This window comes from Aquarana catesbeiana, linkage group LG05 (genome assembly GCF_042186555.1).
Source record: "Aquarana catesbeiana isolate 2022-GZ linkage group LG05, ASM4218655v1, whole genome shotgun sequence".
In the NCBI taxonomy this organism is placed as follows: Eukaryota; Metazoa; Chordata; class Amphibia; order Anura; family Ranidae; genus Aquarana; species Aquarana catesbeiana.
The window spans coordinates 49,334,313-49,353,508 of record NC_133328.1 but is presented as its reverse complement, the minus strand read 5'-3'; the positions used below and the strand labels follow the sequence as shown (position 1 = coordinate 49,353,508).

General features: G+C 41.8%; 1 protein-coding gene across 1 annotated transcript in view; it reads left to right on the top strand.

The window, feature by feature from the left end:
- The window catches only part of CUBN (cubilin), a 388,954-nt gene that overhangs the window by 84,721 nt on the left and 285,037 nt on the right, over positions 1–19,196 (top strand). Inside the window, exons 14-15 of the mRNA XM_073629712.1 lie at positions 12,971–13,205; positions 15,347–15,528. Coding sequence (XP_073485813.1) covers positions 12,971–13,205; positions 15,347–15,528 — 417 coding nt within the window. The remainder of the gene's footprint in view (positions 1–12,970; positions 13,206–15,346; positions 15,529–19,196) is intronic.

The following is a 19,196-nucleotide window of genomic DNA, read 5'->3' as shown; positions in this document are numbered from 1 at the left end:
TAAGAACAAACAGGCAGTCCCTAACCCGTTCGTAACTTGGGACTGCCTGTACAGAGTTCTAAAAACAGGGGGAATTTATCTCTTCTCAGACTTTCAAGCATTTTTCTGCTTTCAAGAAATTTAAAAGCAGATCATCTCCAAACAATATGCCACATGTTTAGGAACCATTTAATCTATGAGAATAAGCTCTAAACATTATTTCCATGTGCAATCCCCATGCTTCTACCACGACTACTGATTTAGTCGGTCACTGATTTAATGTGACCTGTAGTGAATTTGATTTTGTGACTATTTATTCCCTGCGTGCTATAGTGAATACCTTTTTTCGACTAGATTTAGTCATTTTCTATGGATTTTATTCGCTTGTAACCATTTGTTCACACATTTTCCTGACTAGATGCTATAGTAAATAAACCCTATATGTATTATTAACAAATATATACTCACCGGACACTTTGTTAGGTACACCTGTTCAATTACACAAATTACTAATCAGCTAATCACATGGCAGCAGCTCAATGCATTTAAGCAGCTAGACGTGGTGAAGACGACTTGCTGAAGTTAAAACCAAGCATCAGAACTGGGAGGAGTAGAGGGATTTAAGTGACTTTGAACGTGGCATGGTTGTTGGTGCCAGACAGGCTGGTCTGAGCATTTCAAAGACTGCTGATCTACTGGGATTTTCACACACAACCATCTCTAGGGTTTACAGAGAATGGTCAAAAAAAAGAGAAAATATCCAGTGAGCGGCAGTTGTGTGGATAAAAAGGCCTTGTTATTGTCAAAGGAGAATGGGCAGACTAGTTCGAGATAACAGGCAACAGTAACTCATATAAGCACTCGTTACAACCAAGGTACCATCGCTGAATGTACAACACATCAAACCTTAAAGCAGATGGCCTACAGCAGCAGAAGACCACACCGGGTGCCACTCCTGTCAGCTAAGAACAGGAAACTGAGGCTACAATTCGCACAGGTTTACCAAAATTGGATAATAGAAGATTGGAAAAACGTTGCCTGGTCTGATGAGTCGCGATTTCAGCTGCGACATTCAGATGGTAGAGTCAGACTTTGGCGTAAACAGCATGAAAGCATGCATCCATCCCACCTTGTATCAACGGTTCAGGCTGGTGGTGGTGTAATGGTGTGGGGGATATTTTCTTGGCACACTTTGGGCCCCTTAGTACCACGGCCTACCTGAGTATTGTTGCTGATCATGTCCATCCCTTTATGACTACATTGTACCCATCTTCTGATGGCTCCTTCCAGCAGGATAATGCACCATGTCACAAAGCTCAAATCATCTCACCACTGGTTTGTTGAACATGACAATGAGGTCACTGTACTCCAATGGCCTCCACAGTCACCAGATCTCAATCCAATAGAGCACCTTTGGGATGTGGTAGAACGGGAGATTCGCATCATGGATGTTCAACTGACAAATCTGCAGCAACTGTGTGATGATATCAAGTCAATATGGACCAAAATCTCTGAGGAATGTTTCCAACACCATGTTGAATCTATGCCATGAAGACTTAAAGCGTAATTCCACTTTTGTAGACAAAAAACATTCCCCTCTGGGTGATCTATGTACATTGCAAGGATTATAACAAACTTTGTTGCAGATTGCTACCTTTTGTTATTCTGAAGAAATCCATGTACGTTTCTCTGTGCCTCTGTTCTGAGTAGGTCTAATGGGAGTGGTTTCATAATTCACTCTCAGGTGTGGAGCTACAGAGCACTAATGGAGAAATCTGCTGGGCCTGCATCCCTTTAGACGGGTTCCTGTTGAAAGTATCTCTCAAAAAATGACATTTTTGTTGCAGGGGATGCCTGAAATCTGGCTTGTATCTTAGGCAGACTTCTGGGAACATTGGTGAGCCAATCACACAAGCAGGAAATGATGTTTCTGGGGAGTGGTCAGTACACACTCTGTACAAAACAACTCCAGGTAGCCATATTGCAATGTAGTCTCAGAAAATTACATTGGCTGCAAATTGAAAAGGAAAGGTAATTTTTAATAACATTCAACCACAAAATGATTAGTGTCGCAATCATATGCGCTATATTATTTTTTCTTTATTTGCTATTTTTTTTCCCACGAAAGTGGAGTTACACTTTAAGGCAGCTGTGAAGATAAAAGGTGGTCCTAGCAAGGTGTACCCAATAAAGCGTCCGGCGAGTGTATGTATATCTATATATATATATATATATATATATATATAGATATACATATAGATATAGATATTGATATATATCTATACCAGGGCTTTTTTTCAGCAGGAAGGTGGTGGAAAGCAGTTCCGGCACCTCCAGCACTGAGTGTATGTAATGGTAAGGGGTGCTGGGATGTGCTGCATGGTATATTGATGCTGGTTGCTGGGGGATCTATTCTAGATGGAGGGGATCTATTTTTGCAGGGGGGTCTATTGTTGCTGGTGGGGGCCTATTGTTGCTGGGGCTGGGTCTTATATTACTTGGGGGTCAGTTATTTGCTAGGAGAGATCTACTGTTGAGGGATGGGTCTATTGTTGCTGGCTGCTGGAAAGTCTATAGATGCTGGCTGTGAGGAGATCTGTTGTTGCTGCTGGGGGATTCTGTTTCGGGTGGTCCATTGTCTATTGTTGCTGGAGGGGGCTCTATTGTTACTGGCTAAAGTGGACCTATTTTACTGCTTTTTCTGTTATCATTAACACATTCCATATAAATTACTGATCAGCACAAAATACTTGGTTCTGTATTCTCTAAAAGGGCAGTATGGGAGGTGGGTAGGGGGTAGAACCAAGAAATGGTGCTCGGAGGTGGGTAGGGGTGGAGAAAAGGAGGAGTTCCTGCACCTTTTCTCTGAGAAAAAAAAGCCGTGTATCTCTCTCTCTCTTTCTCTCTCTCTCTCTCTCTATATATATATCTATATATATCTATATATATATATCTATATATATATATCTATATATATATAGATATATATAGATATATATATATATGAAAAAGTCAGTGCAGGAATCTATACGAAATCCACAGAGTTTATTCATTAAAAATCTAGTGGTCCAGTATACAACAGTTTACAAAGCCTTACTTATGAGTAGGAAGCCAAAACACATTAGATCCTGTTGTATATTGGACCACCTAATTAATAATAAATAAACTCTCTTTCTCTGAAGTTCCTTCATGTATAATGTTTTGTTACATTTCATTGTAAACATTATTTAAAAAAAGAAAAGAAAGAATGGAAAAAAAAAAAGAAACAAAACTCTGCATATTTTGTATGGACTTCGCTGTTGACTTTTTTCGAATACCAAGTAGGTGGGGCTGAAGGAGCCCAGCTGGGAGATGGACCCCTGCTGCATGATAACAGCCTGGGGGGGGGAGCTAAGCTTTCTTTAGTGAGAATATATACTGTATATGTGATTATAATTTGAAGAATAATCAGATACAAAAAGAAAGCGCGGGGGGGGGGGGTGAGGAGGATGGTTGTTGTTGCGCTAAGACATAGCCTCCCTATTGTATATAACTGGTGGCACTTTCATCCTTTTACACTTTGTTCAGACTTTTCTGGGGGGTTCTTCAGGATACAATGCTGAACGAACAGCTGCCTTCCTTGAAATAGAGATCAAAGGTGACTTTCCCAATTGGGGTCAAGAGCTCTTGCATGTGTTCTGAAAATCCTACAATGCAGTGCTTGAGCTTTGAGCGATCAATCACCAGGCCCACGGACTGTCCCAAAATAGTGTTGGGGGGGGGGGGAGCATAGCCTTGTTTTACTAAAGCTTAAATAATTTTTTACCTTACTGTGTTCCTTGCAGTAAGGTAAAAAATGTTTAGGCATCGATTTTGACCCTCCCTTGCACTTACCTAAGCCCTCATTCGATCCAGCGCTGTGCACGGCTTCTCTCCTCTTGCTTACGGGTCTCGCTGGCTTTGCTGGGGCACCGGGAGCCATTGGCTGTCAATCAAAGCCAGTGATGAGGGAGCTGGGGGGGACGGGGCAGAGTCCCGCAGCAAACACACACGAGTTCCCCCCATGGGAAGCGGCTTCCTGTGGAGGCACTGGACAATCACTTTAAAGTAGATGTCAACCCAAGCTGAATGACATTTACAGTAGTTTTGCTTGATCAGTTTGTATTGTAACCATGAGATTTTAGTAAATGGGTTTAACTTTTTATCAACAAGCTTCCTGGAATGATAATGCAATTATATTTAAACAGAGCCTCGTACATGGAACCATAAAAGATTTCAGTGAGTGTCCTAGAATGGCCTATCTTAATATTTACATAAGAGAAGCATATACGAATCTGCAAAACAGTTTAAAATCCTTGCCATATTATGTGTTTGCTATGCTATTCAACTTTGAAAGCATTGTTTTGTCTCCAAAAAACTTGAAGTACAGTTGTACCAGAAAAGTAAAAAGGGTGGCAGCCAATAATGGTGTTGCACCTTAATTTGCTAAACAATTTTAGAATTAAAGTAGTCAGTAACATTCTTTTTACTCACTTAATAAAGAGTCAACAATGACTTTCATTTGGTTCTGACAAGTTTTAGATGTTTTGGGGCATTTTCCCTGGCAAGACCATCTGGTCACAATTTCACACCCATTTCTTGGATACTTGCTTTGGCACTCTGTGACAACGGTCTGCATTGTTCTATGTTTCCATGATCCAAACTAATTTTAAATAACTTCATTTAAAGGAGTTTACGCCCTGCAGGAGACTTTTATTGTTGGCTTGTACCGGTTTTCATAAACCATTAATAAATGTTTTGGTTTTCTCTGTGCTTTCTTATTTTTTAGCTGTATGGTTTCCTAATTAAACTGATTTATTTTTGTTGTTCTGGAATGTAGAACAGAATTTGTCTGTGGATTTGACAATGCAAATGGAGCAAGCTTAGCAAATTTAAAGTGGAACTAAACTCTCTCAATCAGCATTACCTCATGTTAATCCTAATGCTGCCAGCATTAGGAAATAGATAGGAACTCTTTATTTTTTTATATATTTTTTTACATTTTTTCAGTTGCTTTCTGGTTTCTTGCCTAGGCCAAAATTATGTTATACATCCCAGGAGTCTTTATTGATATATATATATATATTTTTTTTTTTTCCTGAGGAGGGGAGGAAAGGCTTACTCAGCTAAGCACAACTTCCTGCCTGCATGCCTGGCCTAAGGGTAGATGCATTCTAGCAGTAGCGGCCTGTCCATTAGGGGCGCCCGGGCACCACCACTCTCTCCAGGCCACCCCCTATATGCAATAGATAGATTCATGCTTAGCATGAATCTATCCATGGCCACCACGGCCATCCCCTATTCAGCCCCTTTCAGGGCACCAGTGCATGAATTACGGCGGCCAGAGGCTCTAATAGGCTTCAAAATAGGGTGGGCTTGGGTCGCAGAGGATGAGTCCGGAGCCCACCCAGGTGTGTTGCAACAGCGAATGAATATTCGCTGTTGCAACACTGATCCTCCTCCCGGCCAATTGGGAAGCGGGTCTGATACCCGTCACCCGATTTGCTGAAAGGACATGTGATCCTATTGGATGCCTAGGAGGAGGGGAGGAGACGCACAGCGAAAACGAGCAGGAGAAGAGCCGCTGGCCAATGCCTGGATGCCCGGTCCCCGGCGATGCCTGGATGCTTGATCCCCGCCGCCGCTCCTCGGATGCCCGATCCCTGCCACTGCACCTCGGTTGCCCACCGATGCCTGCCGCCTGGATAGGGTAAGTGGCAGCGGACCGACTGCCGGACCGCAGGGGGGGTGGGTGATTTGAGTTGCCGCAGGGGGGGGGTCGGTTGTTTGCCTCCCCCCCCAAACAAAAAAACACCAGCCACCACTGCTAGGAAGAAAATGCTACATGAATCATCTGCCCTTACTCAAGATGGCTGCAGTTAGAAATGCTAGAGGGGTGTATTTCAAAAAGATTTTTTATCAAAATAAAGCATGGAGACATGGGTGAATGGGTGAGTTTGCTTTGAATATTAAAGATGAATGAAGAGCCTTTTCAGTTTGTGGTGCCCAGATACAGTTTAGTTCCACTGTAAGGTAATATTCCAAAACTAACAAAAAAGATAAATGTATCTTTTTCAGAAAATAATTAACGAATTTGAACAAGTATAACTCCTAATTGTCCCTCGCAGTTACCTAATATAAACTGTAAGTCTTAGCAAATCAGAAGTGGTTTTCAAAAAAGGGTCAACTTTAGACTTTGTTTGGAAAGTTCTGAGGTTGTGTTTGAGTAGCTTGATGATAGACTCTTCCCAGATATGTTCAAGTAACAAAATCAATCTAAATTAGGATGGTTTGGTAGAATCGTAGACTGGACATTTATTTGGAGCTCTTTGTTAACTGGCAGACATGATAAAGATAAATCAAGGAATGGATCTCTGTATTGGTCATCCTGACAGACCATGAAGGCCGAGATTCAGTGATCTGGCACAAACATGCACAAGCAGTTAATTGATACACAAGTGACATGATTAGAGATCCAAGATGGTGAAAAGCCAGGAAAAGCTCAGGCATGTTAGCTTTGGGCACATGTGATGTTTAGACTAGGGATAGGTGGAATGATTTCAGGCTTAATTAATTTAGCCTTAAAATTATTGATTTATCCATTTGTGAAATTTTGCAGAAGTGGAAACCCACTAAGCTTTTAAGCTCAAAAATAAGATCTACAATTTTTTTAGGCTGAAGAAGTGTGTTTTTTGTGGGGTGTATTCAGGCTAGTTTGTTATTTTTTTTTAAATAAGTGTTCTTTGAATTGTGCTTTGCATTTATTTATTTCTTGTATTTGATCTTTACTTGTGTGCTGTTGCTCTAACTTTTTTAGTTTACTTTCTTTCAGCCATCAGTCCCCCTACATTAAATAAAATTTAAAAAAAGTAAAATAATGAGGCTAAAAAGATCCAGGATAATTTAAAGCTAATACGTTGAGCTGATGCTCAGTCCCTTTCCAGTGTTCCACTTCCCAAATCCATCTCAACAGTATACAGTATATCTTCAGTAACTAATGTCTGTTGGGAAGGATTTGGGAAATAGAATACAGGATAGGCGTTGAGCACCAGTACCATCTATTACCTGTATACTTGTCCTGATTCCGGTGACCTGGACAGCTCATATGCCCTGTGAGCGTATTAAGACTAATACATTTTGGTAATAGGTCTAGGATAGCTGAAAAGCTTCCATAACCCTCAGGAGCCATTTAAAGCCCAATGTACCCTCAGAACCACTCAACACCAAGCATCCTAGTACATTCAAAAACCCATCTAATGGTCTAATAAGCATCTTTTCTCAACCAATATTATTTTTATATATTATTACAGGTACTTATATAGCACCATCAATTTACACAGCACTTTACATATACAGTATCTCACAAAAGTGAGTACACCCCTCACATATTTGTAAATATTTTATTATATCTTTTCATGTGACAACCCTGAAGAAATGACACTTTGCTACAATGTAAAGTAGTGAGTGTACAGCTTGTATAACTGTAAATTTGCTGTCCTCTCAAAATAAGTCAACACACAGCCATTAATGTCTAAACCCCTGGCAACAAAAGTGAGTACACCCCTAAGTGAAAATGTCCAAATTGGGTCCAAAGTGTCAATATTTTGTGTGGCCACCATTATTTTCCAGCACTGCCTTAATCCTCTTGGGCATGGAGGTCACCAGAGCTTCACAGGTTGCCACTGGAGTCCTCTTCCACCCCTCCATGACATCATCATGGAGCTGGTGGATGTTAGAGACCTTGCGCTCCTCCACCTTCCGTTTGAGGATGCCCCACAGATGCTCAATAGGGTTTAGGTCTGGAGACATGCTTGGCCAGTCCATCACCTTTACCTTCAGCTTCTTTAGCAAGGCAGTGGTCATCTTGGAGGTGTGTTTGGGGTCGTTATAATGTTGGAATACTGCCCTGCGGCCCAGCCTCCGAAGGGAGGGGATCATGCTCTGCTTCAGTATGTCACTGAACATATTGACATTCATGGTTCCCTCAATGATCTGTAGCTCCCCAGTGGCGGTAGCACTCATGCAGCCCCAGACCATGACACTCCCACCACCATGTTTGACTGTAGGCAAGACATTGTCTTTGTACTCCTCACCTGACTGCCGTCACACACGCTTGACACCATCTGAACCAAATACATTTATCTTGGTCTCATCAGACTACAGTTCCAGTAATCCATGTCCTTAGTCTGCTTGTCTTCAGCAAACTTGCAGGCTTTCTTGTGCATCATCTTTACAAGAAGCTTCCTTCTGGAATGACAGCCATGCAGACCAATTTGATGCAGTGTGCGGCGTATGGTCTGAGCACTGACAGGCTGAACCCCCCACCCCTTCAACCTCTGCAGCAATGCAGGCAGCACTCATACGTCTATTTCCCAAAGACAACCTCTGGATATGACGCTGAGCACGTGCACTCAATTTCTTTGGTCGACCATGGCGAGGCCTGTTCTGAGTGGAACCTGTCCTGTTAAACCGCTGTATGGTCTTGGCCACTGTGCTGCAGCTCATTTTCAGGGTCTTGGAAATTTTCTCATAGCCTAGGCCATCTTTATGTAGAGCAAAAATTCTTTTTTTCAAGTCCTTTGCCATGAGGTGCCATGTTGAACTTCCAGTGAACAGTATGAGAGAGTGAGAGCGATTACACCACATTTAACACACCTGCTTCCCATTCACACCTGCTCCCTTGTAACACTAACCAGTCACATGACACCGGGGAGGGAAAATGGCTAATTGGGCCCAATTTGGACATTTTCACTTAGGGGTGTACTCACTTTTGTTGCCAGGGGTTTAGACATTAATGGTTGTGTGTTGAGTTATTTTGAGGGGACAGCAAATTTACACTGTTATACAAGCTGTACACTCACTACTTTACATTGTAGCAAAGTGTCATTTCTTCAGTGTTGTCACATGAAAATATATAGTAAAATATTTACAAAAATGTGAGGGGTGTACTCAGATTTGTGAGATTCTGTATATTGTACATTCATATCAGTCCCTGCCCTCAAGAAACTTACAATCTAAGGTCCCTAACTCACATTCATACACACACATACTAGGGCCAATTTATCTACCATCATGTCTTTGGAGCGTGGAAGGAAAACCATGCAGGCACAGGAAGAACATGCAAACTCCAGGCAGGTAGTGCCATTGTTGAGATTCAAACCGACTACCTTAGTGCTACTAGGTGCTTACCACTTAGTCACTGTGCTGCCTACAAAAAATATAATTGTGTACCCTATTTTTGACACATGACCGCAACTCTCTCCCTGTCCCTCTTCCTGAGTTGGGGGTGTGTCTGAGGGCTTGAAGGCGTATAAGCAGTGTTTGTATTTACCTGCCTGTTGAAGCCAAGCTATGCCGAGACTTATCTCCCGTTAAAGCCCTTGGCTGGATAGTGGGACTTGTAATCACCTGTACACAACCTTCTTACGTTGTTGGGAGCTATATATGACTACACATTTTATTTGACTCTCTTTATACCACAAAGGTGATAAATACCCATAGAGAGGTCCCCATCAGCCTTTGTATTCTTTTGAGGTTTTGGGCAAATAGAGGGAATCATCTGCAGTAGATCAGTATGCCTTTGGGCAGCTGCCATATTATAATAGCTACATAGTGTATACGGGTTATATACCCAGGATCCCTACTTTTTGTTCCTATCATCTTTTGAAACAAGGTTTACTTTTACTGGGAGCTTGCTTGGTGGTGAGTCTCAGTTGCCTCCCCCTGGCGTCTAGAAGCTCCTGGAGAGTTCTAGAACTTAGAGGGTGGAGGGGCAGGGATGAGCCCTGAATATTTTTGGAGAGATAGCCATAAGTATTCTGGAGCCTGGCCACGTGGGAGCAAAGTTCAGGGTCCTATTGCCTGGAAGGGGACCCCTGTGCTGGGGGGGGGCTTCGCCTCCAGGCATATGGAGCCAAACTGAAGGAGCCAGGGAGGAAAAACGATAGCAGCAGATGAAGCCTCACACCCTTTCAGCTTCAGCTAGGCTTAGCTGAGTCACACTGGGAACCATTGGGACCTGTCCAGCAGGAGGCCTAAAGGGTCTTTACAAGGGACTGAGTGAGTACCTTCAAGTACTACACACCAGAACCTATAGAGGAGAAGTGGCCAGGTGCAATACCCAGCTAGCTATCTTTAAGGGACAGCTTGGAGCCATTAAAGCTCATACAGCTACCCCGAGCCTCTTGATAGGGAAGCCAGGTGCCTTAGCATCATTTTAGGGAGACACTGTACCTGCAGTCAGAAGTTGGAGTTGTGCTTTACCAGTTGGGCTGATCAGTTGTCCTTGTGATCTTTTTTTCAGTAGCCAGAGACAGTTTTTCTAGTCCTCAAATTCCATGTAACTACAGTTCTCAGCATTCCATACCTTCCAATCCCCATCCAAGTTTATTCCCCAATAAACTAAAAACAAAACAACACCCTGGACTAGTTTTTGACTACCGAGTGGATGCTGAAAATTCCTTTTGTCTAGCTGTGTCTGCAAAGGGGGCCCAAAAATTCAGCGGCTCCTTAGGGAGTAGCGCTATGCAACGTTGTCTTTTTAATCATCATATTGGTGAAGGTTTTTTTTTTGTAATGATTAATTGTTTTAAAAAAAACCCTTGTTTCTATTTACTGCTTGACCCTGCAGTGACCACCTTTCAGGTTCTTTAGCCCATTTTTCTTTCTGATGCATGTTTGGGTTACTTGGTGTCATGGACTTTGGGCTGCAGGAGAACCATTACACTTGGGTTACACCATGTACTTTTTGGTAAGTCAGTATACATGGCATTAGGGTAAGTGTGTTACTACCTTACCCTTCCTTGTTTAATTTAGTAAGGTCCATAGGGTTTTTTTTACCTTTTGTTTTTGCTATTCCTAGTGTGAGGTGTCTCAACAACATTTGTGAATTATGTGGCTAAGCCTTCTAACTTATTTCAAACAGCAAGTGTGCTATCTCAGCTGTTGGGGAGGCAACTGAACCTATAGGCAAGGCCTTGTATCTTTGACCCATTTTTATGTTTGCTGCCAAGTTGCCAACATGGAATCTGGGGATCTAGTTCTATTTTGCATTATATACAATTTTCCTATAAAGCCAGAGACTTTGTATTAGCTTTTCACATTTGTTCCTGCAATAGGGCTTTGTGAGTTTGCTGATTCAGGGAAGCCTTGTCCTCCCGGTAGTTGTGCGATGGAATCCATTGTCTTTTGTAGATTATGTTAGCCTTTCACATGGTTTCCTGCAGCAAGAAGTGCTAACAAACTTTTATGGTGTGTGTTCCTTGTTCATCAAAGATTACCCAGATCTGTACAAAGAAGGAACAATTGTATTGTTGTCTCATGACATAATCAGACAAAAGTGAAAACTCCTTTTAAAGTGCACCAGTTGCCAATAATACTAAGACATAGCCATTCGGTGGATGGAAGGTGAATGTTAGGTTAGCAGAAACAGGTTATCCAGTGAATTTAGGCAAGAGGTACACTATAAACAGATCATTCTAACGGTATAAACAATTACCCCACCAAACAACATGTTTTAGTTATAGGTGGACCGCGAGGGGCTGAGTCAGCTTCAGGCTTCTTTATATGTTCTAGGAAGTCCAACAGTGTGATCTCCTTGCCTTAATTCCCATCTTTGTCCCTGTGTGTTCCAACTCCTCCCCTTTTTATTCCCCATAATGAAAAATAAATACAATATCATGCAGGAAAAGTAAGCTGTACTCCTAATGGGCACAGCAGGTGTGCAGATCTTAACAACAGAGTCCTAAGAGACATAAGAGACTCCTAGGTGGATTAAAGTGCATGTTACCCCAACATTTCATATTCCTGGTATGTGTCCTTTGTACCATGTACTTGTATAAAAAGGTATCCTGTTCTGTTTGCTTCTATGTAAAATACTTGGTGATTCTGCCAGTCCCCCTGCTTTCCAGTTTCAAATTGACGGTGCCAGGGCATGGAAGCACATCCATCCCATGGTGGTCAGTTTTCTTCTTTGCATTCTACTTGGGAGCACAGCCTGCCTGTACTCCAATGGTCAGACTTCTGCTCACACCCACCCCTGCCAGCGAATCACTTGGAAGATCAGTGTACTGCCGTTTCTCTGCTTCCTGCTGACACACCCCCTGCAGTCTCCACTCAGCTTCTTCAAACCTCTTATGCAGTGGAGACCAGAGGTCAGGTGGTCACTTATCTTATATATACACAAACATTTTGGGGTTGATTTACTAAAGGCAAAAAGACTGTGCACTTATTGCACTCTGCAAGTACAGTTGCTCCAGAGCTTAGTAAATGAGATAAAGCTTCACTTTGCAAAGAATACCCAATCACATGCAAGGAAAATAAAAAAGAATGCATTTTTGCTTGCACAAGATTGGATAATGGAAGCCAGCAGAGCTTTGGCCCATTTACTGAGCTCTGGAGCACACTTTGCAAAGTGCACAGTCTATTTGCCTTTAGTAAATCAACCTCTTGCACTCTGCAAGATCAGTTCCTCCAGAGCTTAGTAAATGAACAGAAGCTCTGCTGACTTCCATCATACAATCATGTGCAAGAAAAAAATGCTGTTTTTTCTATTTTCCTTGCACGTGATTGGGTATTCTTTGCAAAGTGAAAATTTTCCTCCTTTTCTAAGCTCTGGAGCAACTGCACTTGCAAAGTGCACAGTCTATATGCCTTTAGTAAATCTTTGTAAACTTCTTTGTTTTGCATTTCTATTTTTAAGCTGAATTGGTTGTTTTACATAGTAAGGGTTCACATATACCTTAACTCCCCAGAATGATAGAATAAGGTGACTATTAGGATAGCTCATAAAGGGCTTCATTATTCAATGTGTGGAATCCGAACTGTTCTTGTCATACAGTCTTATTTTCACTTAAATTTTTACTGCCATTCTGGGAATAAAATGTAAGTATATCTGGAATTTGATTTTAAGGGAATCAAAAACAGTTTTGCTTCAATGTATTTCATGTCCCCATTATGTCCCCTTCTTTCTTAGATTCTGCGCATCTCATTCCCTTATTTTGACTTGGAGCAGAGTTCCAGATGCAATTTTGACTTCCTGCAGATCCATGATGGAGACTCGGTGTCAGCCTTCATGCTGGGGAAATTCTGTGGTACCAAAGCCCCCACTGAGCTCTTCAGCTCCCACAATGCTTTATATATCTGGTTCAAATCTGATGACAAATTTGCCGCTGGGGGATTTCTGATAAACTGGGAGTCTCGTCAACCAGGTAAAAACCATTCTCTTTTCAAAAATGAAACAGATAAATAGAGCTGGTAGGCCCTGTGTTAAAAAGACGTCTGTGCTGTATTACCACTTCTTCTATCTTATTAAAGCCCAAATGCCATTTCCATTTAAATCCACTAAATGCATTCCAGGTGCATCAAAATAAATGGTGTGTAAAGTCTTACTATTTGTTTTCTTTAGAAAGCAGCCAAATCTTGAGTAAAAAAACCTGTCCCCTGCCAGCATGCTACTAGGGTTGCCACCTGTCTGGGATTCACCTGACACCCGGACACAATATTCAAACAGGAATATGGCTCTGAACAGGGCTTGATAGGAGGGTGAGGGGGCACTATGCACGCCCCATTACTATTCTCTTTGGAGGGCCCAAAGGTGTCCCGGGCCTGTTACAATCCTATAGTGTATACAAAAAAAATGTACTGGGCGCCTCTAAAGTGTTCGGGTTTGGCTTGAAGAAAAAGTGTCAACCCTACATGTTACAGAGAAAAACCCTTGCTCTCTGGTCTCTCTGCAGAAGTTAAACACATTCCCTGCTGAGTCAGAGCTAGAGCTCTTTAATCTGCAGGAAGCATGAACTATGCTGATTGGAGAGCTCTAACCACTTCAGCCCCGGAAGATTTGGCTGCTGAATGACCGGGCCATTTTTTGCGATTCGGTACTGCGTCGCTTTAACTGACAATTGCGTAGTCGTGCAACGCTGTACCCAAACAAATTTGTCGTCCTTTTCTTCCCACAAATAGAGCTTTCTTTTGGTTGTATTTGATTGCCTCTGCGGTTTTTATTTTTTGCGCTATAAACAAAAAAAGAGCGACGATTTTGAAAAAAACACAATATTTTGTGCTTTTTGCTATAATAAATATCCCCATTTTTTTTTTAAAAAAAAGCTAATTTCTTTCCTCAGTTTAGGACGATATGTATTCTTCTACATATTTTTGGTAAAAAAATTGCAATAAGCGTATATTGATTGGTTTGCGCAAAAGTTATAGCGTCTACAAAATAGGGGATAGATTTATAGCATTTTTATTATTATTATTTTTTTTACTAGTAATGGCAGTGATCTGCGATTTTTATCCGGACTGTGACATTATGGCGGACACATCGGACACTTTTGACACATTTTTGGGACCATTGACATTTATACAGCGATCAGTGCTATAAAAATGCACTGATTACTGTAAAAATGTCACTGGCAGTGTAGGGGTTAACACTAGGGGGCGATCAAGGGGTTAACTGTGTTCCCTTTGTGTGTTTCTAACTGTAGGGGGAGGGGACTGACCTAGAGGAAATGACAGATCGTGGTTCCTATCTATTAGGAACACATGATCTGTTACTCCTCACAGAACAGAACAGGGGTTTGTGTGTTTACACACACACTTCCCTGTTCTCCCTCTCATGCCCACGATCGCTCGTGGCCGGCGTTCATCGCGACCGTTGACTAGGAGCATCGGCATCTGTCGGTGCGTGCGCGCCTGCTATCCCAATCCCGCGAGCCGACGTATAGCTACGATGGTTTGCGGGATTATGTCGACCTGCCGCAATATAATGACAGTGGCTGGTCGGCAAGGGGCTAAAGCTGGATATACACTAGTAGAATTTTAAACGAAAATCCGTATGAAAATTCTCAGAACATTCAAATGTCATTTGAAAGTAGTTAAAGATTTTGTTTGCTTTTAACATTCGATTTTGGAATGAATGGACTTTACCAATCAAAAAACACATACACTGTTAGAAATTCATACATTTGAAAAATCTTGCATCCTGCTTCTTTGAAATTTGTTATCACTGTAGTAGAAAACGAGCGCCAATTTGACTCCACCAATGATTAGGAAAACAAACACTCCTACAATGAAAAATGTCAAACAAAAGTCTACTAATGTATACCCAGCTTAACTCTGACTCAGTATGGGGTGTGTTAATCTCTGCAAAGAGACCACTGCTTCCACACAGAGAATAAGAAACCTTCTCTAAACCATGCTGGCAGGAGACAAGATTTACTACAACTCTGACTGCTGTCTAAAGAAATCAAACTCAATAGCCTTTGCACCACAAATGTATTTAGCTCCATAACCTGGAAGAGTAGTTATATTTAAATAAATTTATCTGAAATAATATTCTGTTTTTATTTAGAATGTGGAGGTCAGCTGTCAGATCCTCATGGCTCCATTTTTTCTCCTGGTTACCCGGGTAATTATCCTCCTAATCGAGATTGCTACTGGACAATTTCTACTGCCCCAGGGCTTTATATCACATTTGCCTTTGGAACACTGAGTCTAGAACATCATGCCACATGTGAAAATGATTATTTGGAGGTACATCTTGGTCTACATTACCTTTTATATGTTTTTTTTTTTTTTTTAGATGAAAGCATATCCAAAGCACTTTAATGTATAGAGTAGAGAATGGTATAAACTCCTGTCAGATTTCTTGTCATTTCCATCCCAGTGGGAGAAATTGCCTTCAAAATGATACAACTTACTCTTCAAAGTAAGTGAAATCCCCAAGTAGACAGTTGCCACCAGAATGACCATCTCCAATAGAATTTCATGTTAATCTTGTTCTGCCTACAGCTCAAAAGTGTGGATTTACTCTCACTTAACAAGTGTCACTAGGACCCAACAGAGATTCCAAATCTTCCATACTCTGCCATACTGTCTAAAAAAAAAAAAAAAAAAAAAAAAAAGGCCTATTCATATTTTTGTATTTATTGATTTTAAGAACAACCCCACCTATGAAGAACCCATCGGGCAACCCCACAACCTACATGTTTCATAGATGGGAGTGGGCTAGGAGGGGGGATATTCCTCCATTCTGTAAGGGTGTAAGTGCTCTTCTGTAAGTATAACACAGGAGACTTTTTATACTAGTCAAAAAAGGGCATTCATAATATTTTTTTTTTCTCTTAAAATGTTATAAGAGTTACTTCTTAGGGATGACTGTATTTTTTTATTATTTACTTGCTATTTTACCCAGCCAGAGAAAGAGAATAGCGGTGTAAGATCATCCTGTCTCCTGCCTAAACTCAATGTTGACAGGAGGCACTTTTTTTACGGGTTTCATCTTTCTCCATCCAACAGCTCAGACATTTATTAACCCAAAACTCAAGAGAAAGGTTAGTCCTCATTGGGGCCTTACATTTTCAATACAACAGTGACAGGATGCAAGTGAATAATAGCACATACTTTTATTCCTGAGAGGTAAACTGCACTGTTACAACATCTTAAAGTGGAAGTAAACTCCCATGCATAAATTGTACCTGTAGGTAAGCCTATAATAAGGCTTACCTATAGGTACTGTAAATACCTCCTAAATGTGCGCTGTTTGGGAGATATTTACTGTACAGTACATGCTGTCACCGACACATGCGTTTTGAAGGAGTGGCCGACCGGGTCGTTCCTTCAGAGTGCTGTGCTGTAACCGGCGGCTCCCACACACATGTGCGCGGGAGTGATGTCATCGCGGCTCCGGCCACTTACAGAGCCAGAGTCCGCAAACCTGGAAGGAGGACGGATGAAGATGGAAGCCTTGTCAGCGGTGGCAGCTCGCCACTGGAAGACTTTGTTCTAAGGTGAGTTTCACATAATGCATTATGGCTTTACCTTGCAGATTCCAGAAAAAAAAAAAAAAACACACAGCGGTTTACTACCACTTTAATTGTAGTAATTACAAATGCTGATTTTTGACTGGTTGTCTTTAATAAGAAACCAGCACATGCTGGGTTGGGCTGATTGCAGTGAATAATGACCAATCTGACACAGAGCCCACCCCTCAGTCTCCATGCTGCACAACAGGAATGGGCAGGATACAAATATTTTTTGTGCAGTAATTTATGTACACATTTGACAATGATGGAACAGTTTAGCATCTTGTACAACACAGTTCCTAAACTGTGGAACGTAGGCCTCAAAAAAAGGCAAGCAGAGGACAAACGGCCAGTTACCATGATTGCCTGTTGTTTCCTGCAGCTGATCTTTTCCCCATTTCTGACTTACCTTGCTATCCACTAAGGTTGAGGAGCAGGGCTTTTGCTTTTCATGTCAGAATTGCCGCACTGATGACTGGTAATCTGATGATTGGTAATCTGATGATTGGTAATCTGATGACTGGTGATCTGATGATTGGTGATCTGATGACTGGTAATCTGATGACTGGTGATCTGATGACTTGTAATCTGATGACTGGTAATCTGATGACTGGTGATCTGATGACTTGTAATCTGATGACTGGTAATCTGATGACTGGTGATCTGATGACTGGTGATCTGATGATTGTGATCTGATGACTGGTAATCTGATGACTGGTGATCTGATGACTGATGATCTGATGATTGGTGATCTGATGATTGGTGATCTGATGACTGGTAATCTGATGACTGGTGATCTGATGACTGGTAATCTGATGACTGGTGATCTGATGACTTGTAATCTGATGACTGGTAATCTGATGACTGGTGATCTGATGACTGGTGATCTGATGATTGGTGATCTGATGATTGTGATCTGATGACTGGTAATCTGATGACTGGTGATCTGATGACTGGTAATCTGATGACTGGTGATCTGATGACTTGTAATCTGATGACTGGTGATCTGATGACTGGTGATCTGATGACTGGTGATCTGATGATTGGTGATCTGATGATTGTGATCTGATGACTGGTAATCTGATGACTGGTGATCTGATGACTGATGATCTGATGATTGGTGATCTGATGATTGGTGATCTGATGACTGGTGCGGTAATGATCAAAAAGCAGCAACAGGTGAGGCATGTGAATGAAGCAGAAGCAGGGAGGTCCTGACCAGTAGTGTATTTAGGTTTTGTGCTGCCCTGGGCCTGACTAAACTCGTGCACCCCCTAATTTAAATATGACCCACCCCTTCCTGTCAAGGCCACGCCCCTTGTCGCTTAAGACCCGCCCTGAAATTTTCGAGTGGGGACACTAGTTCTAAAGGGCGGGGGGGGGCAATGGATTCCCTTAATTTGCATAGATTTCCTCTCACTTCCTGTTTGGCTATGGGGCAGGACGTGAAGGGAAATCTCTGCAATGGGACAGGGATGGTAAAAAATAAACTGACAGAGGCTATAACCCTCCCTTATTCTATCCAAAATGAAAAAAAAAAAGTGTTGCCTATAGTTCTACCTTAAGCACAAATTTCTGATAATTTTATGGAGAGGACTAAGAAGATATAACCATGCCAATGGTGAAGCAGAAAACATATAGCACAGTGAGGAAGGTTTGTGGTCCAGGATGATAGGACAGTCAAAATTAGAATTGGCGTCCCCCCCCCTCCAAGAGGAAGCAGTGCGGACGCTTTATGGGGGCTGCTTCTCAGCCCAGTCTGCCCCATAAGACTGGCACTACACTAGCAGAGTAAGCCGGTGGGCACTCTTTCCGTGCTGCTCCCCTGCAAAGTGCTGCCCTAGGCCTGGGCCTTGTTGGCCTAGGCCATGATACAGCATTGGTCCTGACACTGTAGGTCATCAAGTACAGCTTCCTCTACAGCAAGGAGAACAGTGAGCAGCACAGTAGTAATGAATGTGGAGGCTCATAAGAAGAGCTTTATTCACTTTTAATTTTATTTATTGGACTATTTATTATTTAGAGAGTATTGCGACTAGGAATTTGTGTTGTTTATTTATTTATATTCACAGCGCTACATTTATTCATTACTATTCATTTTGCTACTAGTGTGGTGTATCACTTGAAATGTTTGGCAGCTGGGCATTTTCATAATTGAGATTATTAAATTCACATATCACAACATAATTTATTGTTTTATTTTGATTTGCAACACTTATTGTTGGTGGTGCTGATTGTTTTTTCTCACAATTTATAGCAGCACAGTAGTGACATCACCAAATCTTACTATGGATCTAGTGAGACTAGCAGTCAGAGGCAGTAGTGCTTTAGATTTTACACTGCAGATACATAGCTTTGGGGTTACGGAATCAGAGTGCCTAGTTACAGGGAGTGTGC